This window comes from Pagrus pagrus (genome assembly GCF_965226575.1).
Source record: "Pagrus pagrus genome assembly, chromosome: 14".
Classification (NCBI taxonomy): Eukaryota; Metazoa; Chordata; class Actinopteri; order Spariformes; family Sparidae; genus Pagrus; species Pagrus pagrus.
Genome location: NC_140198.1, coordinates 21,138,843 through 21,164,907, shown reverse-complemented (window position 1 = coordinate 21,164,907; position 26,065 = coordinate 21,138,843). Strand labels below are relative to the sequence as shown.

At 41.5% G+C, this 26,065-nt stretch overlaps 2 protein-coding genes and 1 long non-coding RNA gene across 4 annotated transcripts in view; all 3 read left to right on the top strand.

Annotated features, from left to right (window-relative positions):
* LOC311269852 (rho guanine nucleotide exchange factor TIAM1-like) overlaps nucleotides 1–17,585 on the top strand; it is an 86,486-nt gene extending 68,901 nt beyond the window's left edge. For both annotated transcript variants that reach the window (XM_084374330.1, XM_084374329.1), the window contains 12 exons: nucleotides 8,746–8,970; nucleotides 9,349–9,417; nucleotides 9,546–9,671; nucleotides 10,463–10,571; nucleotides 10,803–10,982; nucleotides 11,084–11,202; nucleotides 11,308–11,416; nucleotides 13,059–13,117; nucleotides 13,443–13,539; nucleotides 14,606–14,693; nucleotides 14,793–14,965; nucleotides 15,206–17,585. In XM_084374330.1, coding sequence (XP_084230456.1) covers nucleotides 8,746–8,970; nucleotides 9,349–9,417; nucleotides 9,546–9,671; nucleotides 10,463–10,571; nucleotides 10,803–10,982; nucleotides 11,084–11,202; nucleotides 11,308–11,416; nucleotides 13,059–13,117; nucleotides 13,443–13,539; nucleotides 14,606–14,693; nucleotides 14,793–14,965; nucleotides 15,206–15,852 — 2,001 coding nt within the window. In that variant the 3' untranslated portion in view covers nucleotides 15,853–17,585. The remainder of the gene's footprint in view (nucleotides 1–8,745; nucleotides 8,971–9,348; nucleotides 9,418–9,545; nucleotides 9,672–10,462; nucleotides 10,572–10,802; nucleotides 10,983–11,083; nucleotides 11,203–11,307; nucleotides 11,417–13,058; nucleotides 13,118–13,442; nucleotides 13,540–14,605; nucleotides 14,694–14,792; nucleotides 14,966–15,205) is intronic.
* LOC311269853 lies at nucleotides 57–2,859 on the top strand. The gene is made up of 3 exons (XR_014624162.1): nucleotides 57–182; nucleotides 2,116–2,196; nucleotides 2,758–2,859. It is a non-coding gene; the product is annotated as an uncharacterized lncRNA (long non-coding RNA).
* A 1,687-nt stretch (nucleotides 17,586–19,272) lies between the features above and the next one.
* Nucleotides 19,273–26,065, top strand: part of grik1a (glutamate receptor, ionotropic, kainate 1a) — a 35,438-nt gene continuing 28,645 nt past the window's right edge. The window contains exon 1 of the mRNA XM_084373319.1: nucleotides 19,273–19,707. Within this exon, the coding sequence (XP_084229445.1) occupies nucleotides 19,626–19,707 (82 nt within the window). The 5' untranslated portion in view covers nucleotides 19,273–19,625. The remainder of the gene's footprint in view (nucleotides 19,708–26,065) is intronic.

Genomic DNA, 26,065 nt, shown 5'->3' with positions numbered 1-26,065 from the left:
GGTTGTCACTTCCATTACCATGGCAATGTCTGATAAACAGTAACCACCGGAAACATTTTCTTTTTGTATCCCTCTGTCGATAGCCCAGATGTGAACAAAAAGATGAGGAAAGGGCAGGGAAGGCGCAGTGCTCTCTCTTGGATATGTGTCAGTGAGCTTCAGTCTCGAGGGAGAGCTAATGGGTGAGGTCAGAGCCGGCTCCGGTCTAGACTAAGTCCTGTTAGGCAGCGATGGTTCTGTGACTCCAATGTGCCATTATTAGTCGGAAGCAAAGTATTAAAAGATGAGAGTGAGAGCGACGGATGGGGTTGCCATGGTGGCTGGATTGGGATGAGAGGTCTGCTTAAGTCTCGTCTGGTGTACTTGATGTGGAGAAAACATTCAGCAAGTGTAAACTAGTTCAACTTTTACAAAACAGTTTGAAGCTCTGCACAGTTCCTAATTAACATTTAAAGTCTTAGCTATTTTGAGCAGTGTTTCTACAAGCAAAAAGAAATGTAGTCAAATCTATTTTAACAAGAGAAACAGCAGAAAACACAAAGCCAGCATAAAATCTTTATGTAACACCGTTTGACTAGAGTGCAGTTGCATCACTTTAACGTGTTAAAAGCGAATGCAATGTGGTCGGTGCCAGAGTAGCTGTATGTTGTTTTATACAGTGAAGGGAACTTATTGTAGCATCTTAAGACTATTAAATGAGGGAACATTTGTCTATGCAGTGGGAGTAAAAACAAATTTCAGGTCTCTCATCACAAAATGAATACCACTAGATCCCACGTGTACCTGTGTTTTGAAGGGATAATTTGCAGGATTTGTCGGTTGCTGTTAGTAAACACACCCGGCTCAACGGTTGACAGAGAGAGAGCGGCAGTAGCGAAACCAAACCAGTCTATGAAAGACAATATTTTATTTTCTGATTGTATCACATTGGTTTTGTTCTAAAGCACAAGCAAACACACTCACATCTTCGCACAGCCCTCCAGATTTTGTGTGAATGCAGCTGAAGTGCATACTGTAATTCATCCTGTCTGCTGTTTGATTCTCTGCTCTGTGGTGTACGTGTAGTTCAGCCCCGCCCTCGGTCAAACATACACAGAGAGCTGAAGCTCTATATGATAGAGAGCAGAGAAAGAGTCCCGACCTCACACTCTGTGTGCTGTTGACATCCTGAAGTGTCCCAAACACAGCTAAATACCAAGAAAATACAGACAAAGGGCAGGATCTCTACAGATACAGACACCGCCATACTGTTAGTGGGACATAAGTAATGATTAAGAGGGATTTTTTAATTTTTAAAAATGTCTTATAACTCTTTGGTTTTGTTTATTTATCTTGCATATGATGCCTTAATGTTCAGCTTTCTGATTTCTTAGTAGAGGCTGTTCCATATAAAAATGGAAGGAAAACAAAGACGTGTGAGCAAGGCAACAGTGGGCAAAATAGTGCATAAAAACAGCGCAACAGTATTAACAAAGCTCTGGAAATCTATGATCATCATCTCACCTTTCATTTTTTCTCACCTCCTGCTCCAATCTAACATGTGCTGTCTAATTTCTCTCCTAATTTCCATATGCTGTCTCTTTATCACTCCCCCTTTTCATCTTCCTTCTTTCTACCCTGTTTCCTCTGCTAAGTGATTTATTGTCATATATGTTGTGACCATGTCCTGTTTTTCAGACATGACAGCTCAGTGCTTTTTCTGTTTGTCCTTTCTGATCATTCTGTCTCGTCATCTGCCATCCTTTGTGTTTTGAACACTCTGTCTTTTCTCATGTCCTTCCAGTTTCCTTCTGACTTCCTGTCCTTCTTTACCCCCCTCCTCCTCCTCCTTACTAAACCCCCTGCTGTTCATTACCATAAACAACATGAGGCTGCTGCTGGCTCTCAAGCAGCTCTACTCCCTTAGCTCTCCGGGCAGCCGGCTGTGAGCCCTGACCTGAGCCTGAAGCACTTGGACGCTTCCTCCATCAACAAAGACAATCCAAACTTACCACAGAATCCCTGGGAACTTCCAAAAACCATGTCATTTTTTCTAAGAAAACTGGGTTGCCCTTTTTTTTTTTCTTTTTTTTTTTGTTCATGTGTTGATCACGGTTTTGTTTCCTCTTTTGAAAGGCTCTGAAGTGCTGAGGATTTACCTCATTGCAGGCAGTGCCTACAGTCACATGGTGGCAAGACTGAGGAAAAAGAGGCAAAGTGGGACAATTTTAATTATCCTCACATTCTAATTACTTCATTCTCCACAGTGTTTCACATCATTTAGTGGAGATAAATGAATGTCTGGCTAGCCGGAGGAAACAGGGAGGTTCATTATTTTAGACAAAGCACACAGCCACCTCCTCAATATGATAAACCAACCAGAGAATAAAACAGTGATTGCTTGCGATTACAGTGATAATAGAGATGACGGTGATTGCTAGTGTTCTCCAAGGTGTAGTCAGCACCACTGACAAGTGCTGGGTATAATTGACAAACCTCTATCAAGTTGGCTTAGGGGCATTTGAAATGGAAAATGCATTATTCAGTGTGTGAAGGGTGGGGGGCAGCTTTCATCAAGGTTTGTTTTGATTGACTCCTGATGGTACAATTCTGGTTAAATGGCTCTTAGCATGCAGAAACCTCATATAAAGAACACATTTACAGAGGGGTTGGAATACTTAGAATACTTAAGTACAGTGGTTTACATCTTCAACATTAAAATAATATTTGTTTTAAATTCTGTTTAAAATGTGCCTCCTCCCACTGCTCTCCAATTAGGCCGTACAGCTTTGTCCAAGTTGTTGCTGTCATTTCCAATTGTTCCACTGGAGGGAGCACTGTGCTGATTCACAAAGACTGCAAAGCAACAGTGTTGAGCAAGTAAGAGCAGATCTGCTTCAAAATGAATTAGATATTATTTCCAATATACATGTGAATATTACACTATTCAACTATTTGTAAACTATATTTCTTGCTTGTGTGTAATATATGATACATTAGATGTGTAGAAGGCTTTTCTGATATTCTGTTATTTATTCCACATAGGTAGGAAAAGAAGGAAGAAAAGATAAGGAGAAGGGGGGGGCGGGGGCGGGGTACTGAGAGAGAAACGGGAAGGAAGGAAGCAAGTAAAGAGTGGAAAGAAAGGAAATGAGGAAGGAGAGAAATAGAAAAAAAAATAGAACCTGCTCCTGACACTTGCTTCACCCTCTTAACTTCCCAGAGTTGCAGGCGGAAGTTGCAAGTCTTACTGTTCATGCATATATTTGTGAAGACTCATGTCATAACATGATCATCCTTTCACTTGAGATTAAATGATTAAAGTCTCTCTCTGTGTCACGGTATATATCCCATCATTCCTCGTAGGGATTTATGGATTTGCATGTTTCCCTGATCTCAGATGAAACTGAACTTTAAGACTCTCTCTACCGCCCTTCCTCCGCTCTGTATTTACTCACACTCACAAGTGCATGCCTGTTCATTCTAAATAAACAATCCAAGGGTGGATAAGATGTACTGTCGAGTACCTCCCATCAAAAGTGCTATCTTTCTATTTACTTACCCAAGTACACTTTTTAGCTTTCAGTGTACTATCTTTAAGTATACCTAAAAACACTTCAGTACATGGAACTACAGCTTAAAATAAATAAACATTAAAGTTTTTAAAGTGCACTTTAAGAAAGCACGCTAAAACGACTACTATAAGTATTTACAATTTAGAATTTGTTTTATACTGAAATACCACTTAAAGTATTTCAGGATAAGTATATTTGTTTTTAGTACACTGAAGTTGATCTTAATGACATCTGTTTTGAAGTACACATTTGTAAAGTAGATTTAAATATACTTAAATTCTATTTTTAATGCAATAAAGTACAATAGATTTTTCCTTGGGTATGTGTATTCCTTCATTAGAATGAAATACGCCCAGTGTGTATAAATGTGTGTGATGTGTTTCTGTGTGATGCTAAGTGTGTGGATATGTGTAATCTGTGTTTATCCTGGCTCTCAGTGTACACGGTTTCAGCTGACGGGTGTGAGAGCAGGTTTGTGCTTGCCTCCACGCTCCTCCCTCATGCTGTACTTGTGTCTCTCTGTTCCAAGGGCGGGTCTGCGATTTTAGTCCATTTTGTAAAATGGTCAGGATTCACCTCTGGGTTTAGGAAATGCATGTATTGGACTTGACTAGAGAAAAGGTATTGCTGTCCGGACCTTCTTTCTGATTTAGCTGCCTGCCTGTGTTTATTTACAGTTGCTTCTATAATCTGTTGTCTTTTCTCATTAATGAGGTCAAAGTGCTGTGTGTTGTATGTGTTTAGGTCTGTGTGTGCACACATTTACGCTCTTTTTCTGATTTAATGTTAACAAAAAATGTTTATCATCAAAACCATACTTGCATTTCCTCAAAAGGTTGAGTATCCTATTTTACAGCATGGTTTTCAAAGATCTACCTCAACTAAGATTTTAATCAGAAGTGTGTGGAAATACCGGTAATATCAATACCGATATAATCAAGTAGTATTCTTGCTTGAGGGGAAGGAAAATCTGCGGTTTTCCCTTCATATTTAACATCTGTTACATTCTTTTATCTCTGCTATCTTGTCAGCAAATCAGTCATAAGATATGATCTTATGCTGACAATAATTATGTAACCTGTGTTTCTCAGGAATGACAAGTGTTTCAGCAGGTGTGGCATTGACGAGCATCATTGGGCTGACAAGGGTGATGCTTGGAAGGGAATTTAAGGCTTTAGCAATTACACTAGGAGAACTTGACTCTCCAGTCACACCTGCATCAAATGTCATCTGTAGAACTTTACTTCAAGCTGCTTTGACCGTCAGGAATGTGGTGTGGTCTATCAGGACATTTCTTATTTTGTTGGGTATGTTTCTTTAAACATATTTTGATCGAACCTGTCTGAAACTGATTGTATTGTGCTCTTACCACACATAGGTGATGGTCAGAGCATTTGAGTGACTCATTATGAGATGTGAGAGCGAGCTCAGATCCATAGTATTCACCTTTGGTGTGTGGCTGCTGTGTGGTGTGGTGACATAAGTCCCTCTGGGCTGCGATGAGAGGGAGAGAGAGAAAAGCCAGATGCCTGTTGTCTTTTCCTGTTGGAGTGTTTGGCTCTCACCACCCACTGCTTCCTCACCTCCCATTCTCTTCTCCCTCCCTCCTTTCTCCTCCCCTCTTTTCTTCCATCTCTCTTGAGGATGTGATGTTTGATCTTGTTGTTTAATGTTGCGTTCCACGTTGCTGCTGCTGCTGCTGTTCTCAAACACCTGGACAGAAGTGAGAAAGGCAACAAGGACAGAGACGGAGAGAGAACAAGAAGAGGAGAGAGGAAACGGGGAGAGCATGCAGAGGCAGTAGAGGGGGATTGAGAAAGAGAGACTGCTCAGACAGAGCGCTGTTGTTTATTGCAATCTGTTCTATTCAATCTGTGTAATGACCTATTTGTTGAGCTGCACCAAAATAGTGTTTTGCAGAGCAGGGTGAGTGCTTACTAGTGGATTCACTTTTACACTTTTGTCCAATTTGGCTGGACGCATTCAAGACCCGTATGTCCTGCACAGTGTACTGAGAGGCATGGAATAACAGAAACTACCTGGACTGGAAGAGCAGGACAGAAAGGGGACACCTGACTTCTTCTTGAACTGTGTTTGACCTGCCAGCATGTCAGCCTTTAGGAGGAGGAGGAACTCCAAACCCTCGACCGAATCCATCTATGATATGTTACAGCTGGTGAGCCGTGCGGTCTGATGTGTGTGATAGCTTGTGTTGTGGATCTGATCCTGCAGAAGTCGGTGATTATGTGACTGTACTCAGCACAAGGTTGCCAAGGTTAGATGTTCAATTTCCACAGGGCAACCTAATGCTAACAATTACTGTAAGATTCTTCTGATCACACAGTGTGATTACATCACTTTTGCTGTTTGAATTTAGTCCTTTAAAACAGAAAAGTCTAATTACTGTCATCTATCAACATTTTCTGTATTATTATGTTTATGCTCATCGTCATTTGTCATTAAGTCGCAGATTGAGAAGTTGTGCACAGTCACGCTTCCCTTTGCATCTTAATTAGTAGTGTTGGTAAAGCTCTAAGCAGCCATCCTTTTCCAACCCGTCTCCATCTCCATCTCCCGCTGTCATCCGTCTCTGTCGCTTCTCCATCTGTCACTTGGCTGTCACTAATTCCTCTGGCTGTCGAGGGCGAGACCTCGCTTACAAGTGGCAAAACTGTCAATGTCATTGCTCTTTGTAGTATGTATGGAAATGGACAGACGGCATACAGCGAGGATCATTGATGATCCCTGAAGCGTTTTTTCTATTTCTCACTACTTTGTCTGTTCATAGACAACAGAGTGTGATTTCACATATTTGAATACTAGCCAAAAAGTTAATAATACTTATGTGGATGTTTCAAATGTCTGACCTGTAAGTGATTCATGTATATCTCCAATTTAGGGCCGCGACTAACATTATCGATTAATCTGCAACTATTTCTTGATTATTCAGTGAAAAATTCTAATCACAATTGCTCATAGCCCAAATTTATGTCTTCAAATTGTTTCCTTTGTCCAACAAACAGTGTCATAAATGATAAAAAGCAAACAAATCCCTACATTTTTAAGAAGCTGGATCTAGCAATGTTTTACATATTTGCCTAAAATATGACTGAAACAATTAATCAGTTATCAAAATAATTGGTGATTTATTCTCTTTCGATCGACTTATCAATTAATCAGCTAATCTTTGCAGCTCTAGATGAAAGGCTATATTATTTTTACTAGCATTACATATGTTTATCTGTGGTAGTTGCTGTGCTTTTCCTCTTTTGACTCAAGGAGCTCATCTTGACTCTATGGGAGGGGACATCAGCATGTATGTCAAATCGTGTGTGTGTGTGTGTGCACGCGCGTCCAGCAGTGTTGCAAAACAGGTTTGAATACCACAATGGAAAATTGTGTTTGTCATTACTGCAGCCCAACAGGAGACAAACTGTGAAATCGGCAAAGACAAGCCATGTCCCCGAGCTGACCAGCTGTCTGTAAATCAGTCAGTAGAAACAAACAAGCAGGTGCTGGCACAGATTACAACTGATAAACAGTTTTCACTGACCCCCACTAAGAAGAGGGATGTTTGTCTGACATACATTTGCAAAAAGCACTCCATGAATAACACTGGCTTCAGGATTGAATTAGAAACATTAATCCTGTCAAACTAAATGAGGGCGGAAAATCGCACTGCTCCGGCTTTGTGCTGTTTGAAGATACGTATTTTGGTGTGCATCACCTGAACAGCAGATATCCACTGCGGTGACTCACTGGTTGGCTCTACTTGTGTTACTTTGTGTTGGTTTCATTGTAAATGTTTGCTTGAGTCTAGGATGTCTCACAAGAATGGAAGTGCCTGGTAATTGTCCTGCCTTTTTAATGTTTTTTAAAGCCTTTATGAAAAACATTTGCAGTTTAATTAGGGTAAGGATTCTAATGAGTTTTGTTAAGGCTAGAGGTAGGCGTGTGGTGTTGGTCTTGTACGGTTGTTCCATTAAATGGAGCATGAATCCCTCGCAATTAGTGTTGGCTGTGTGGGCTGAGCTCATGCATTTCACCACATTTCAAGGAGATTTTTTTTTCTTACCGTCATATCTACGAGTTCTGACTCAGTGCAGACAGTGAAAAGATGTAAATGTACATCTCTCTTTCCATCTCTCACCAGACCACACAGTCTTCGCAACAGCCTGCCTGCACTTGGCTTGCAAACCATCCCATGAAACCACAGATTCACCACCAATGTGTGATGGGAATCCAGACAAAATGTATTTCTTAAATGTAGCAACTAAATTATTGGTTGTATTTGCAGACACTGGAAAGATAAATAGCTGTTTTTGCTATTGTAGGTGTAAGAATGGCTGTATTACTCATGGTACATTTCAGATTTGCCTTAACACATCCAGCCTCTCACTTCTGATGACGCTCCTATGTCACTTTCCCCATCTGTGCCTACACACGGGTGCATTCAACTTCGCAGCCTTGGGACTATGAAAGAAACAGTCAGATGTGGAAAGAACCTTGCGATCCTAACTATTCACCTCATTGTGTGGGTTCCAGTCTGCAATTCTTAAACTGCTGTTATACATCAGCACATCAGATGACTCATCTGAGCTTTTTTCAACAAGTTGTTGACCCTCACTTTGTAAATAGTTTCTCAAAATCCTCCTCATAACTGAGTAGTAATTCAGTGTGTTCGGCCAGACAGAAGCGGAGAGAGAGAGTCCCCTATATTTTTTTTTTTTAAACATTAGACCTAGTACTAGTTTGACTTGGCAGGTCTGCTCATGCTTGGTATTTTAGACACCAGGGGTGTAAGTGGGTGTTGTTATGGCAGGTTTTGCAAGAATGTGCTGCATGCATTGTTGGTTTCCACTTTGTTGCATGAATCTCTGTATGAACATTATGAATATTGGTGTATTTGAGATCCTCTACACAAGCCTACAACTAAGAAAACATGTTTTGTAAAGGAGCTTCTGTTGTATTTTCCTTTCTCCTTGTCATAGCTTTTCTCGTTTTTGAGATGAGTGCTTTCTGGTTATTTATACATCTATTACAGTAACCTAAACTCAGGAGAAAGGAGAACATATACCTTTTAACATGTCAAAAACACACCAATAGCAGCCTTCTCTGACATAAAACTTAAGTAAAAGTCCTGCAAATGTGTCGAAAGTGACCCATTCTTCCTTTGTCTCTTTCTCTGCAGAGCACAGAGCAAGTCACTGCTTTCTGCCGCAGTCTCCATGACATGAATCCCCTGGAGTGCCCTATGTCATCCTCCTCATCGTCGTCGTCGTCATCCCTCTCACCGAGCCCTGTGTCAGCTTTACCGCCCACAGCAGGCGCTGCCACCCAGAGACAGCTCTCCCATGCAGACAAACTCCGCAAGGTCATCAATGAGCTGGTCGAAACTGAAAAGACTTACGTCAAAGTCAGTACAGGCTCTCCTGGAGTGTTTTGATCTGTTTAAATGTTTGCCACACCTAGTGAGTCATCAATACCTGTATCTGTTTGATGGACACCCAATGTCATAGTCATAACTTTTCTGGTAAACTACGCTCAGTTATTGTTGTTTGGAGTGTCCATAATGATTGTGAAAGGTGTGCAGCACATTGACATACTTTTCGTGTCGTGCCGGTTATGTTTGTACTTGTGTTTCGCTGTGATTTGAAATCCTCAGTAATGACTCCACATTGAACAGCCTTCACATCAACAGGCGCCCACGCATGCCCTTCCTCATTCCTCTCTGAAACTCTGATCTCAGGCTGATCTTGATCATGTTCCTTTCATGTTCTCGTGTCTTTTATAGGACCTGAGCTGCCTAATAGAGTGCTACTTGACGCCTTTGCAGAAAGAGAGCTTCCTAACGCAGGATGAGGTACTTTCTACTTGATCTGTATAATCCGAGAGTAAAGAGAAAAAATGAATATGAATTGTTGAGGATATACCAAACATTAGCCTTGTAATAGTACCGTCAGCATGATGCTCTGTATGTGTGTGTTGTAGCTGGACGTTTTGTTCGGTAACCTCGGAGAGATGGTGGAGTTCCAGGTTGAGTTTCTCCGGACGCTGGAAGATGGAATCAGACTGGTGCCAGATCTGGACAGACTGGAAAGGGTGGAGCAATTTAAGGTGAAGGAGGGTTGAGGATTGAATGCATCATTCAGATTTTAAGCCTCCAATAATTATGTCTGACTTTAAGATTACTTCCATTAGTGTGCTGCTGCTTAGAACTGCCTCATTGACTGTTTAAAATATGGACGTGGCTCAAGGGTCTAACAAGTGAAGCCAATGTGAAAGTGCCTTAAACTGGCATTATTACTAAATGCCAGTTATAGGCAACTCCACTGGTTTCAAAAAGAAGTCTGATTGTATTTAAGCTTATGAGAAAATGACCCTACTTCTCACTTGATTTATTATTTCAGGAAACAGTTTTCTAATGAGTCTTCTTCAACACGGCATTTCATTCATTTTGTTAATTTTTATCCTATTTAGATTAAAATGGAAAATAAAGCAGGGTGTGCTTTAGGGCATGACTACCTTGTGATTGACAAGTCGCAACTACTACTTGCTCTCGAGCTCTCAGTCAGATCCAAACAGGATATCCTCTCCAGCTCTCAGAAAAACAAGATGGCTACGGCCGTAAAAACTCGAGGCTTGAAAATGGTATTCTACAAACCAATGAGTTGACATCACAGTGGGTTTACACTTGGTTTTGGTCACACAATGAATTTTACTATATAAACATGTCTCTAACTTCCCAAACAAAACGAGTTGACTCTAACAGGATCAAACACAGTTCAGACATTTGCACATTTGCTTAACTGTCACTCAAAAGCAGTTATTCCTCTTTTCTGTAGGTCAGCTTACAGAAGTAAAGTTATTTGGAATTGAAAGCATAACAGGCTCGTTTGTTTCCACAGAAAGTGCTGTTCTCCTTGGGTGGTTCATTCTTGTATTATGCTGATCGCTTCAAGATCTACAGCGCCTTCTGCGCCAGCCACACCAAGGTCCCAAAGGTCCTGGCTAAAGGTAAAAACACACACACATTCTTGACTGGCACACAGCCACCATTCACTCGTCTGATAGTTCTACAGTAGTTTATTGCCGAAGGGCTGGTGTAATAAAGGAAGGATGTTGTTTTAGACACATGCCCCTGCAGGTACAGCAGCTTGTCTTTCAGATGCAGTTTTCTGTTTCCGTTTCAGTGTTTTATTGCCCTCTGTGCAAAATGAATGCATGCTCATATTTCTGCTCCTCCAGCAAAGACCGACCCAGACTTCAAGGCTTTCCTGGCTGAGAGAAACCCAAGACAGCAACATTCATCCACTCTGGAGTCTTACCTGATCAAACCCATCCAAAGGGTCCTGAAGTACCCGCTGCTGCTGAAGGAGCTCTACTCTCTCACTGATCCTGACAGTGAGGAACATTACCACCTGGATGGTAAGCCAGTGTCCTTGTGTAAAATATATCATCTATTAGTATAAGTAATGAGGATACAAGAAATTCAGTTAATTCTGATGATGAATATTTGTTCTTTTCAGTTGCAATGAAGGCCATGAACAAAGTCGCGAGTCACATCAATGAGATGCAAAAGCTTCATGAGGAGTACGGAGCTGTTTTCGACCAGCTCATCAATGAGCAGACTGCGGTTAAAAAAGAGGTAAACATGAATGATGCCCATTAAATTTATCGACTGCGAATCCATAGAATATCCAGTGACTTAAATTTATATTTTTTATCCTTTTATTATTCGTATGTATCTCAGGTGGCTGACCTCTCGATGGGGGATCTTTTGCTACATTGCACCGTGGTGTGGATCAACCCTCCTGCCTCTTTGGTGAAGAGCAAAAAGGACCCTGATCTGGCTGCTTTTGGTAAGGACTAATGTGGATTCTTGATTTCAGTGTGGAATTGATGCTAACCTACAATAGGCTGTCTATACATGTGCATTTCAAACAATAATAATCTTTGTTGTCCACAAATGTAGAAATGTGTGTTTGGTGTCACAGATTGGTTAAAAAATGCACTCTAGTAAATGACAATATATACAATAACAGATCATGCGCAGTGTAGACAACAACAATGAACATGGTTCCAGTGTAAATGATGTTTACAAATTCAGCAAAGTTATTGCATTTGGTATGAAATACTTTTTTTAAATGTTATTGGTTGCTGCTGCAGCTACGGTGTCGTGTCTGATCCTGTTCATAAAACAGCCCTCAGACAAACTCTGCTGTATTGCTTTTCTAAAAATGTATTCTGTGTTGGCTGTAGTGCAATCAAGAAAGGTTCCTTATTGTTTAAACTCCTGCACTGCTTCAACCAGCTGATCATTAATCACTCTTAGATTAAATATACTTTTTTCTTTTTAATTTCCAAAAGTTTCATCTGTCGACACAGGGATAGAGACCTTTTTCATAATAATGGCAAGACTTGAAGTATTCTTCAGGCATTCATAAGGCGGAAATGTGCATTCAGAAAAGTGATTCAAGTATGTAGGTCTGAAGGGTTTTTCCGAGCTACTGTATATCCAGTGCAATCAAATTCAACATCCTTTTAAATTATATGATCATCATATAGGCTTCAGCAACTGATAAACTGCCCACTTGATGTATATTTTTGATTTACTTTCCGAGCTATTATGGTTAAAAAACGACTTCCACAGTCTTTATTTTCAGGTCTCTACAATATGAACATTTCTAAAACGGATGATGTAATACATTTTTGCGTCTCTATGCACAGGATTGCTCAAAACATTATATAACTTTGAAAATCCTGTCGCATCTACAGGATTTCAGATGGACAGATTATCTGTAAAGCGCTCATCCATCCTGCTTTAAATACTAAAACCGTGTGTGATGATTTGTTTATAGAAGAATAAACAGATATTTTCCATATACAGTAGATATTTCTTAGCAGAAAAGAACAATTTTACTGTATGCTTGAATGTTATTGCTGTAGCAGAACACTGCATACTGTATATAAGCACACGGCCCCTAAAGTGTATCTCACATAATGCTGTCACGCATGGTGCGATGCTGGATGCTATTTCAGATGGTGAGAAAATAGACTTGGTAAAAGGAAAACCCAGTTGGGGCATATTTCATGAGCGATCTTTGCATTATTCTTTCACTTTTCACTCAAAGTGCAGCATGTTACAGTAATGGTAATGGGATCACACACCCAGAAGTGCCCTCTGTCTTTAAGATTTTACTCAGCTCAGACACTGTTGGCAATAAATATTACATCCACGCAGTATAAAGGCTTTCCTTGGCAAGGCGATAGTGAGTGGAAGTGGGTGCTTTGTGCATGCAATGTCGTGACTTTGCTCCATTTCTATCTTTTCATGCTGCTGATATCTAGTATTGTGAGGCTGATTTTCTTCAAAAGCTGTAACTAAAAGCATCCATTGACGTCAAGCTGTTGCTGTAGTGAACTGGGTAATGAAATGTCTTTTTGATATAGACAATGACCCTCCTAATGGTTCCTCTTCATCTCTCCCTTCCCCTCTTTTAGTGTTCAAAACGGCGGTCGTATTTGTGTACAAGGACAGCTCCAAGCACAGGAAAAAGATTGTGAGTACTATTTTTTTTTTCTTCTGATTTTTGTTGATGTGTTGAAGGGATACACTGTGTGACTGACGTGCTTTTTTAAGACCACAAAGAAATTAAGGTTAATGTCTTTCATCAGGGGACAATAGACTGAATTAAATTAGGGTAGTTACTGAACAGACTGACCCTTCTCTGTTCCCCCTGTACAGTACAGTACAGTACAGTACAGTACAGTGGATGGTTGTCTGTTCACCCAACCTTCTGTCATTGCGCTCTTCTGCTCTCTGCTGTCACATTGATGTATTGCAGCGGTCATGTATCAGACATCCAACCTGTCCCTCTTCTTCAGGGTACATCTCACCGTGCGTCTGTGAGCGACGACAAGGATCCTTTCCGTTTCCGGCACATGATCGCAACGGACTCTCTGCAAGTCCGCGCCCTTGCAAGTAGGTCTATTTTAATACTGTGACCAGCTAATTTAATTCTCATCTTGTATCACCATTACCCCAGGTATTATTAGCACATTGAGGACTCTGTTGGTTGCTGTTCGGGTCAGTTGCAGCTTAGTGAATGGTCAATCTCAAATTCAGTTCACAGTAGGTAGAGTTTAATACAGGTACCAACTCACTGATCCGGTTTTCTTTTTTCTCAGGTTTCTAAAAATCTCACTAAAAAGCTGCAGCCTAATTGAAATAGATGACCTGTGTGATCGAACTCCATTTGAAAAACATTTTATTATCTGGTCATTAGTTGAACACATTTATTGGACAAGAATTTAAATGTTAGACAGAGCTCTTTGAGGCACCATGTGGTGACTTTAATTGTCTTGCAAGAGAAGCACAGACCTCAAAATTGAGAGTGTCAGTCAGCCAGATGTCTCTATAATGAAAGTCTGTTCAGTGGGGAAAATTATGGAGGGATCTGCGGTACAGATTATGTTTAATGCATACATACATTTATTTCGTATTATTCTGTAAGAATGCGTGTGTTGAATCTGCAGCAAAAGTCAGTGTGATTAATCAAAGTAATATATCCCCGCAATTAGCATTTCAACAGTGCCTGAATGAGATTTCTTCTCCTCTTTCCAGGAGATTTGCTTACCACACGAAAGTGCACATAAGCCCAAAACCTATTTTTCTTTAGCAATAAATGTTTTTTTGCATTTTCATTGCAAGGGCCTAGCAAGGATCATTCAAATGCTATAAATCTCTGATGTTATTTCTGATACTTAATATCCTTCAGACCCTCTGGACCTTCTCTCACACAGGAAATAAATGATAACCTTTTTTGTACACAAAACAGATGAATACCTATTAAAAGGTCTGCATGCAATCTTCCTCACATCCCATCTCTGTCTGAGATGAACCTTAAATCACCCTCAGGCAATTCAGCTCAAGTGTTATCGTTTATCTGCCTAATGGCCTGTTGTTAAACGGAAAGAAATTGATGACCGAAATTACCAGAATGGTTTTATAAATGTAGATCACATCTCTCCTCTCTCCCTCCTCTCAGACTCCGAGGGTACAGCAGTGTGTGAGATAGTTCACATGAGGTCCGAATCTGAAGGAAGACCAGAGAGAACCTTCCAGTTGTGCTGCAGGTATGATCAAAAACATGCGAATTGAAGATATGACACTGATCAAAAGACCATTCTCTAGTATAGGATTTCTAAACTCTTGTGTTTTTGTCCAATCTGCAGCTCTCCAGACAGTAAGAAGGACTTCCTGAAAGCAGTCCACTCCATCCTTAGGGAGAAGCAGCGCCGGCAGCTTCTGAAGACCGAGTCTCTGCCACCCAACCAGCAGTACGTTCCATTTGGGGGCAAACGCCTTTGTGCCCTCAAAGGGGCACGGCCCGTCATGAACAGAGCAGGTGACAAAGCCTAAGTAGAGCTTCTAGTTCACAGAAACCTTAACATGCTGTTGGCACCAAAGAACCTAAATGCTGTGGTGCTTGTGATCCCCATAGAGTCTTCTTGTTTTCCAAACGGGTTAATGGAAATTAGGTTCCCTTAGAATGCACTTGACAATGAGATGGAAACACAGTTAATGTTTGTACATGACATTATCAAGCTGAAATATAATTTCCTTTGTTCTTTTTCTGTCTGTTTAGCATCCGCTCCATCACGAACGTTAGCCCGCAGAAAGCTGGTGAGGAACCGCTTCACCATCGATACCGACCTGGTTTTCCACGGCAACAACAACAACAGCAACGATTCTGACCCCTCACAGCAATCGTCCTACCCGACACTGTCCCAGCATGCGCTTCTCCAATCCCACAAACCTCAGGGCGAGGACACGGACCGTTGGGTGGAAGAGCAGTTCGACCTGGGTTGCTACGAAGACCAGAGCGAATGCATCGACGTCGGGCAGGTGAAGGAGACGGACATTCTGAGCGATGACGATGAGTACTGCAAGTCTGTCCGAGCCGCATCGGCAGAACCGGCCGACCTGGACGGGAAGATGGAAGGACTCGACCTGCAGAGCGGAGGGATGAGGAGCTGCAACCTGAACGGACGAATAGAGACTGGAAGTGCGATGCAGGAGGAGGAAGTTGATCGAACGAGGCATGGCGCCGATTCAGGCTCTGTAGACTCCTACACCTCCTGTGGTGTCTCTCTATCCCGCTGTGCAACCCCAACTATAAAGCTCGCCCCCTTGAAGCAATGCGCTGTGGAGGGGGCCACAAACAAGGACCACGATGTCATCTGGGTGCGACGAGACGACTTTGCCAACGGGTGCAACAGTGATGTCTTCTGATTGAGATGAGATGAAGAAAATGTGGGAGAGAATGGATACAAGCTTTAAATATATCGAACTTGGAGGAGAAAACGTGTATAGAAGGTGTTAAACCTCGGCCAGTCCTTCTCGTATCACTGCACAACCCTCTTCTTCCCGCCTCACCTGCATCTCCCTTTTTCTGACAATCCTAAAGTACTTAGACACAGAGTGAGTTAGGAGAGGTAAAATGGACTCAGCCCAAGAGATTCTCATCCCAAACTGCTTAAAGAATAGAGGGTCCTCACTGTTACTGGACATCACTCACACCTGTGGAATTGTATTTAAACGTACGAACAAGACACCACTGCATGTACACGCAAGTAAAACAAGCAAGTGTGTGCATGTATACTGTAAGTGCAGATAATACACAGAAGCACAGACACTAGAGACTCTAGGCAGCTACTGTACCATGCACACATTGTACCGAAGCAACATCATCACATGAACTGTGACCTTGTGGCCAAAAATGTCTATTTTTCAACACAGGAATGTGGGTGTTCTATTTTTTTGACTCTGAAAACTGTGTTTGTATTTTGACACTCAAGGGCTGCGTGTTACTGAACTTCTCTTCAGGGGCTTTTGGCTTAACGACTGCTGTGTAAAAAAGATGGCGAGATTCCGACTAGCTTTATTGTGCTTTTTATTGTTTGAGCTGCACATTGGTATATAGTCAGGAGTACAATAGAGTGCCGTTAAACCTCTTGTATGAAAATGTTTTGACGCTCACTTTTGTCCTCTTGCATATCCTTTTTAAAAGATAGTTTGGACAACAGATAAGTCGACGTATTCTTTATTTAAATGTTGCCTTTTTACTGTACTTTTTAATGTTTACACCACACTCAGCTGCCCAGTGTTACAAACCACCTTTTGTGTGTTTGGTGCCAGAATCAGGCTTGTGAGAGAGCCAACGCTTGTGCCCTTCACATGAATGTCAGTCTTTGTGTTGCTCAAATAAAAATGGCATTAAGGTCATTAATATAACTGGACCCTTTCTCGCCCCATAGGTCATGCTCTCTTCATGCTTCATTTCCCCCATAAATGACATCATAATTCCCACAACAACAATCCTGTTTTACTTGAATTTTCTTTGTTTTGAAAGGGGAGATTCATAGAGCCATTTTAGTGACTGTACTGTACCTCCAAGGGGAGCAATCATGCAGTTGACCTTTCATCCTCTGACCGAGTCAAACATCTTCCTCTTGGACTTTTTTTGTCGCATCAAGCAGCAACACGACCGCAAAGACAGACTTCACATCCATGACATCAGTCCCTCCTGCGTTTCTTCCTCTAACCACCAGGCTGTGCTGTTTCACTTTATGTCATCACAACAGCACACTGCTTACTGATTGCTCATCACAGTCATGCACACCTTAATGGATGTATTGAACATGCACTTAATACCCAGCTGTGAGAGGGGGCGAGATCTGCAAGCTACTCTTATTCAGAGTGTGAGGAGGGTGGAGGGAGGGAAACACTTTGGATGTTCTTGTTATTGTCTTTTTATTATGATGCTGGTTTCTTAGATTTTAGCTCACTGGGTGATTATTCCCAGTAAAGGACGTTCAGACTGTGAGGTACAATCCCTTTGGCCTTGGAGGCAGATCCTGTGAGAAACCCCTTCAACTCCTTCCTTTGTACTTTAAAAAACTGTGTTCGTACATAAAACTGTGGAGTATTATCATTTTTATGTTAAAATAAATTTTCTAAATTTAGTTTTAGTGTGAAAGTGCTGTCTGTTTTTTTGTTTTTCTTTAAATTTATTTCACAAGTGATACTGAAGTCAATGTTCTGTTTTTTTCCTTTTTTGTGCAGCTCGGACACAAATCTCAGTAACAACATTTTCTCCCTCGCAGGAAGACCTCGCGTTTTCATTAACACCATAACCGCCTCACAGAGGTTACTGGGAGATCACGTTCGGTTGATCGAATAAAAGTGATTGATGCCGGACGATTGTGCAGATTAAATTGCAGTCCTCAAATGTATTCTGTCGAACTGGAGGCACTGCGAAGGATGGCATTCAGATGGAAAACTGAACAAGTACTCTGAAAACAGAGGCATTTAAGACTTTAAAAATGAAACGGAGGCAAAGTATGAAGCAAAAGACACCACATTTAGAATCACAAGTAAATTCTACATGAATACACAAAGTTAACCAAGACAAAATGCCTTTTGAAATCAATTTCTCATACCAGAATGCACCAATACACTGATTCCCAGTGTTTAAAAATGTTATGCACCAGTTCTATTTCTGCAGCTATAGCAGACACTCCCATGTATGGTATTTAACAGCCTCTTTACAATTCTGCTCTGTATTCATATCAGGCCAGTTTAGCGTGTTAGGACTGTTGCCCAAGGACTCCTTCTGGAGAGGCTGGATGGTCATTTTTGGAGCTAATTAAGTTTGTCTATAGGCTGTTTGTCAGAGGTCCAGGTTGACTTGGCAGGTTTTTTTTTCAAATCACTTGGCTCCCAGCTTTGAGGGAGCTCACAAACACAGTGATAAACAAAATGTCAATTCTGATGTGATGTGGATTTTGCTTGAGGAGAGTGAGGCTGGCACCAGGAATCTTCGCCTCTTATTAAATGCCGCGATATCAAATAAGCCCCTGATCAGAAAGTTTGAAATCCGGCTGTGAACAGATGCCGCCTCGCCTCATAAATCACTGTTTTTCTCACGAATAATGAAAATACAGTATTCAGTATTCTGTATTAAAATGCTAAAATATGATTTTTTGATGAAGGTGGGTGTTGGAGTGCATCAGGTGATTATTCACATCATCATCATATCCTGCAGCCCTTATTTCAAGAGTCATGGGACTGGATGGGAAGGCATCCAGTGACCCGGTCAGATAAAGACTTTGCTTGTCTGCAGTGAGAGATAATCTGGCATCTGCCCTGTAACCTGAAGATTATATTCTCCTCTCATCTGGACCGGTGGAGAGAACCGCTGCCAATCCATCTGCGCCTTAATCCAAACCGAAGAGAGCCAAACTAACCAGAGATAACCAGAATTAGACCACGGGCACCTTCAGTATAAAAGCTGGTCCGTCAGGTTGGAAAAAAAAAGGGGGACAAATTGTTTTTCCCTTTATTTGGAGAAATTATTTGGGGAAATTTATCATGAAAAACTGATAAAAAATATGACCATTACTCCAATGACAAAAGGCACTATGAATTCCTGTGTAGAGTTGCATACACTAAATTTAAAATAGTGTGTGTTGCCTGAGCCTGTGTGCCTTATGTGCCTCTATCATCACAAACATCACATCACATCTTTGGACAGCAGAACGAACAAAAACACCTGATTTACCTCGACGACCAGGTACAGGAAGTTGCTTAAATTGTTTTATTTTGAAAAGCCGCACCGGAAATGGGCTACATTCCGGCTCGCTTGACACTGATCCGTGCGCTCTCACTCCCTCCAGCTCCTGCCACCTTGGAGGCGCGCTGACTAGTGAGAAAAAGTGGACCTGCGTACCGACCGCTGGCTGTTTCTCTTTTCCATCCGTGTTTTCGTCAAGAGGATGTGACTTGGATTGAATTCAAACACTAAAGTTGGATGTATTTGACCGGCGCTCATCGTTTGTTTCCTCTATTTGGTGCGACGGAGTGATGCGGAGTGGAAAGGGTCGAATTGGGGATGAAACTTGGGTTGCGCGCTGGCATGGCACGTCAGGTGTCCGGGCGCTTGGGTAGAGGCAGTTTCCTCCTGTCATGGTGTCAGTATCCGCGGTGAGTTCGCGTGGAGCACCATGGAGGAAAGAAAGAGACTTTTCTTCTGTCTTCTCGTGGCGGCGCAGCTCTGCGTGAGCTCGACACAAGTCCTCAGAATCGGTAAGCGCAACAGCTGTTTACGCACGGTGGGCAGAGTTAAACCAGCGTTATCTACAGGCATATACGAGTGTCCCATTTTCATTTTGCCTCATCTGTGGCCTTAAACTTTGATAGTTATCTCTTTTCCATTTCAGCTCTGTGATGTTTTGCACCCTTTTATCCCATGAAAGTGATGATTGGATTACTTCTCCTCAATATTATCGAGGTCATATCGTCAGTGAGGTTGTGTCAGAGCAGAGAAAATACAGATTGCCTGCATCAAAGGACAAACCACACTGACAACTTCACTCCTCTGCTGGTTCATTTAGTTTAGGAGATAAGTGTTGCCACCTGTCAGCCCTAATTGAGTCTAAAAAGCAAAATGCAGAAGGCAAAGGGCATTAAACATATTCAGAAATTGGTTTTAAATCACCCAAGTCCAAATTGAATCCTCCCTCCTTCTGAGCTGTTAATTAAAACACTCCTCTTTGTAAATCCATCATCACTTTCTGCTAAAATAAAGGAAAACAAATTAAAAAATTCAGACTCAATATAATCATGTAAACTTTCTGTGGATGGCCTTTAAAAGAATCATCTGAATTTAATTTGGAGTTATAGAGGAGTACATGTGCTTCACTACACACACCCCAGACACACAAACAGCTGCAAGTAATAGATTATTGATTCCTCCTAGATTTTCCCCACATCAGAGACTCCTGTTCTGGGGCTTTCTCATTCAAAGTATGTCCCCCAGCAGCTGATCTTCACACACGCTGAAACCTCTCCATCACTGAGACGGATGAGTCGTTGCCAGCGAGGGCGATGCAATCATCCTCAGTCCTGCTGTAGTAGGTCGTGTAGTGGAGTTAAGAGCAGGGAGAGGACTTCACCTGCTTGAGTAGACACCACTAGTGGTGGTGGTGGTGGTGGTGGAGCGCTGTGGGCTGTGTTCATTATCAAAGCGTCTCACTTTCAGGCTGTGAATCAGACCCCAGTGTGGATCTAATTGGCTGAGTACGTTGAGGATTGGGGTCATTGCCACCTGTTTTTAACTTGGAGAGATCTAAAGAGGTTTACATACAGTGCTGGTGCAGGATTGGGAATGTTTCTGCACATCTTCTTTTACGCTAGATATTTTAGGTATATGATAATGAATATGTTGACACTTTATATTTCTTTATGTTTCTGTGCTGATGATCTGGTTAGGTTAAGGCACAAAAACCACTTGGTTAGAGTAAGGAAAAGACCGGTTTTGCACTCATCAGAATGACCCTGTTTTGTTGCCACAATCGCAGCTGGAAATTGTCCTGAAGTCTCCTTAAAAACACCAGGTCATGAACACATAATGCAATTGTGATGTGACACGTTTTGTCAAAATGTCAATATGGTACAGAGGCCTATGACTGTTGATGATGATGATGATGATTTGCAGAAAACTGCCAACATGTTAAGTGGCAACTGAGCTGCTTGCAACACAACAATCAAACTTAATTATAAGAGATTTGATTGTTTTGGTGTTTTACACAACAGAATGGAGTATTTTGTAGGCTATAGACAAAAAAGAAATGAACTAACAGAGTGAAGAAACAATAGATTACATGTCAAACACATCCATGTCTTGTGTTGCAGAGATGTCTCCTGAAGTCAGCGTGCTAACCAGCTAGCCGAGGTGGCAGTGCGGGCAGACTCCTGTCAGCTTATAGGGCCACCTAGCGCCATGGCTAACTTGCCAATGGCAGCTAGTTGCTACAGCCAGATATAGCTACAGCAAAGGGTGTACTGAGCAGCATTAAGTGATATGTTGCCATCTATAGTCTTAGAGCTATGTTTGATTTCTTACAAATGATCCCTTATTTAAGAATTTAAGAAGAGCAGATAAATATGAAATCACTTCTGCACATGCATCATTCTGCACACTGAAAATCAATCGTTTAATGTGAAGTAACAGTGGATAAAACACATTTTTGATTGGAGGGGGACTTTAAAGACCTTGCAGAAGTTATGTCGATAGATCTGTGGGAGTGAGACAGCAGACATGCTGTATTCACCAATATTGATTATATCTAATAAGCCATAATCCTACATATCTTTGTAAAACTTTGTTTTTTTTCCCAAACAGAGTATTAGAGGGCTTCTATTAGGCTGCATGATGCCTTGGTGTTAGATCTTTTTAGCATTGGCAGCATTTGTTCATTTTAGCCTGTGAAGTCCACATTTGCACATGCACATGCAGGGGGTGTCTGATCTAGAGTTTAGCTCTGGGTCACACATTAATATTCAGGACCATTCAGGACCAATAAGTTCAAGCTTCAGCTCAGACACCCTTGAACAACGCGAGTGCCCGAAATTCACACAGGAATTACACACACAGACACTATCTGTGTCTGCGAACTGCAAAGTTTGGCTCCAGGTGTCTCCTTCTGTTAAATGGAGTTGCTTGAGTTAAGTTGGAGGTTTAGCCTGCATTTATTAAAAGGCTACCTGCTTAATTTTATTCATTCATTAGTTGCTTTCTCTCCAACAAATGGCCATTAAAAAAAACGAATGAATCTCTCCACAGCCAAATTGCCAGAGTTCTGGAAAGTTGGCCCGTACTTCTGTCGAAGATATACACGCAGATAAACTGTGGAATTGGCTGCCTCAGGAGCTGGATCGTTTATCATGCTGGCAGAAACCCAGGACTTTTGGTTGTGAGGAGGGAGAGGGAGCTGTAGTTTGTCGTGGACTCGCATCGTATACATTGTTGTTCATTTGTATGTATTGATCCTGCGGGCTCATGAGTCTTTTCTTGTGATGTGCAGATTGATTTCAGGCCGCTGAGTAAAACAGAGTCACTTGCAGACACCCTTTTTCTCCGTCTGATTTAGTGGCACCTGTGTCTGTCTGACTTGTGAGCACAAAAACCTGAGAGAGACTCAACCTGAAAGGAAGCTGTGGGTTTTTTGTCAACTTTAACACGTACCGCTGTCATGGTAACCAGTTCTAAAACTTGCAAATTACAGCTAATAACCTCTTTATTTGGCTCTCATTTGAGTGCTAATGCAAAAAAAAGGTGTCATGTTCTTAAATATTAAAGGATGAGTTCACCCAAAAATTAAAACTCAGTCATTATCTACTCAGCCTCATGCTGATGTTAATGTGATAACAACAACAAAAATAAATAAAATGGCTCCATGCAGCTCTCTGGTTGCCCTGAGATCCCAGATTGATTTGAAAAGATGTTATTTACACTCTTTTTAAAGCTAAAGTCTTGACTGTAGCTGCGAAGCTAAGAGTGTTAGCTGAAGTGGGGGCACAAGCTCGACGGGAGGGTGTAAATCATTTCTTTTTAAATCACTTTGAGATCTCAAGGGGCTCGTGGAGACCTGGATTACGCCGTACAAGCTGTGTGGAGCCATTTCAGGTTGTTGATCAGTTGTTTTTATTTACGTCTCCCTCTACTTCAGCTGTTTAGGAGAATGCTGCATGGCTGTTGTGAAGCTCCAGAAATGTTTTCTGGATGACAAATTTTAATTTTTGGGTGAATTTATCCTTTAAGTTGTTGTGATTCTGTCAAAAAGCCATGCTTTAGACTTATACTTTTTTTTTCCAAAAGCATTTTATATGCTGGATTTTGTATAAAATGATTCATTATGTACATCATTCTCCCTTACTGAAGCGCTCCTTTTGGTCCCCTTGCGGTCTGTCTCAGTTCTTTGTGTCTCTGTTTTCCTTTTTTCTTCTCCTCTGGCATTCCTGATTGCACATTTGCCTTGTTTGCCATTTGTATGGCTCCTTGATTTGTTGTCGGGAACAAAACGTTTCCTCTGTGTTTTTTCAACCGTGGTGCAGTGAAATGTCATTCAGTTTGACACCTGAGACCCCCATTTTTCTTTTTTTTTTTACCCCTCCCGGATGCATTTCCTCCTGCCTGCGGCTGCATCACCTCTCCGAAGTGCACATCAGCCTTGTTTCCAGAGAGACACAGATGGCTGTAGTTTCTCACCGTCAACAAAAAGGAGAACTCTCTTACATGTCCAGCGCAGTGATCCTTCAGAGCTGTTAGGAAGATTTGTTCTGTCTCAGGTACTGAGTGGCAGTTTGTGTAGCCCTCCACTGAAATAAAAGGTGAATCATGATGTCTTATTTCCACCATATGGAGGTCACAGAGTCCAATGTGAAGAAGAAAGGATTCTTCCTGTATTTCCCTCCTCTTGTTGAAAGTATGAAAATAAGTGCAACATGCTGATACAATGATTGGGAATAAAAAAAACCCCTGCGTGGCAATTAAATGTCCCATTTTTAATCAAAAACGTGTAAATCGAGCCTCCCCACAACTGAGGCAGTCTGATTGCTTTAATGAAGAACAAGCAATGTGCAGCACAGCATATTAAACCTCCCTCTGTATTTTATATATGCACACACACCTCTATGCAAATGGCAGGTCGGCCGACACCTGCTCTGCAAGTCAGAAACCATTTGTTTGAAAAGGGACAAATACCATAAAACACTGTTAGATAACACAGATCTCACACAGACATTAATCACCACTGACGCAAATGGAAAGACTTGTTAACACCCATCCTCAGTTGACCATAATGAGCCGCCCTGTGTTTTAAGCAGCTTGAGTGTGCTTATATTTTATGCAGATGAAATCTACCTGCAAACCCCAGTCGCATGTTAAAAGGCATTTATGGAGTCCCGCGGGTCGCCTGAAACTTTTAACGCTCGTTTATGCCGTCTTGTAGGTCAGACTGATGTGTGTTCCCGAGGCAAATTATTCCTCATTATTTGCGAGCTGAATGAATGCTTTTAGAGCTCCGATGTGCGTCAATTCATTTGTGAGGGAGGATAAAAAAAACCTTGTTTTAAAAAAAAAATCAATTTTTATGACTGCTGTAGTCACAATAGAGTTCAAGAAGTTATGGTGTATAACTAGCGCGAGATGTAATTATTTGTAATTAAATAGTGAAGTGACGGATGGGTGCTGTGAGATTCTCCATGCACACACACACAGGAGCAGCAAACATCTTCATCAACCGGTGCGTCGGTGAGGAGATTGATCAGGTTTGCGTGACAGATTGGCACAAAGCTCAGATTCGCTCTTCAGCATCTTGTTTTATGTTTTCCTCCCGCCACAGCAGGCAGATAAATCTCTGGCATCCATCTGCTGTACTGTAACACATAATCCACATTTTTACGCCACAGTTTTTCTCCAGTTACAGCGATGTACCTGGTAATCACAGCAATCGCAGAAGAAATGGCAATTTTATGTTAATGGCGTAATGGCTCTTGATTATTACTAATTGGCTGCTGTTGCATTTACAGGGATTCATCTGTGACCAGGACGTCTTCTGAGTGCCTGTGTTTGTGTCATGAGTATTTGCACTGGAATTATTTGTTCTGTGTTGCTTCTACACAAAACTTGTGTATTTTTTTTTTTTTTTTTTTTTTAAAGTATAACCTGGTGAAATCATTGCCATCTTTTGATAGCAGCAGAAGAGACAGGAAACTGAACAAACAGACCAAAGTGGTCATCATTGGATTCAGTCTGAGCAAACGGCAGCAGGATCAGCAAGGGAGCAAAAAAACTTGCCTTTTCATGCTGAGGAAACCAACTTGAGAAATGTAACTACAAGACTGACAATAATTTGTCCATTGATTTTTCCTTTTGTTGTCCGTCTTGAGTGATGTGAATTGACTCGTCCATTTGAACCTCCATGAGAAGCTCTTAAAGCCTTTTTATTTCCTGCCCTTTCACACTGCGGGAGCAATTACGCTACACTTCCATTTCATCTTGCCTCCGAGTCCACGCTTCACATCTTCCACACCCGGATGACAGAATGTTGATGAGGAGTTTCGGGGCAATTTCAGAAGTCTGTCTGAGCAGCATTGTTTCTTCAAAGCCTGCTGACAGCTGGTCCGTGCAGTGATGCTGTGTGGGGCCTTCGGTCCCTGTACGGTTAAAGTCAGAAGCGTGGAGGAGCGGCCACCTTTTGAATCTGTATGACTTTCTCCCCATTTGGATAAGAAAAAGGTGTCCAGAATAATACTTAACGCCTCGGAGGAAAATTCAGATTGTTCATCTTGGAGCACTTAACATTCATCTTCATTTGCATGCTTCTGTGGGAATTCCAAATTAATTCTCCGCTCGTAGAATATTAAAGCTGCAGGCACTGAAATTACAAATATTATCTTTTATCGTGGACATAATGTATTTATGGCTTTGTTTATGACTGGGAGATTTGATTTGCATAGAAAGAGCCATCTGAATTGACCCTCATTAAGTCAGGCCATTTGCTGTAATTTCAGATTGTGCAGACTGTTGTGCTGCTTTGTTCAACCAATATATATGAGTGTCGTCGACTTCTCTGGGTTACTGGAGACTCACACACCTGTT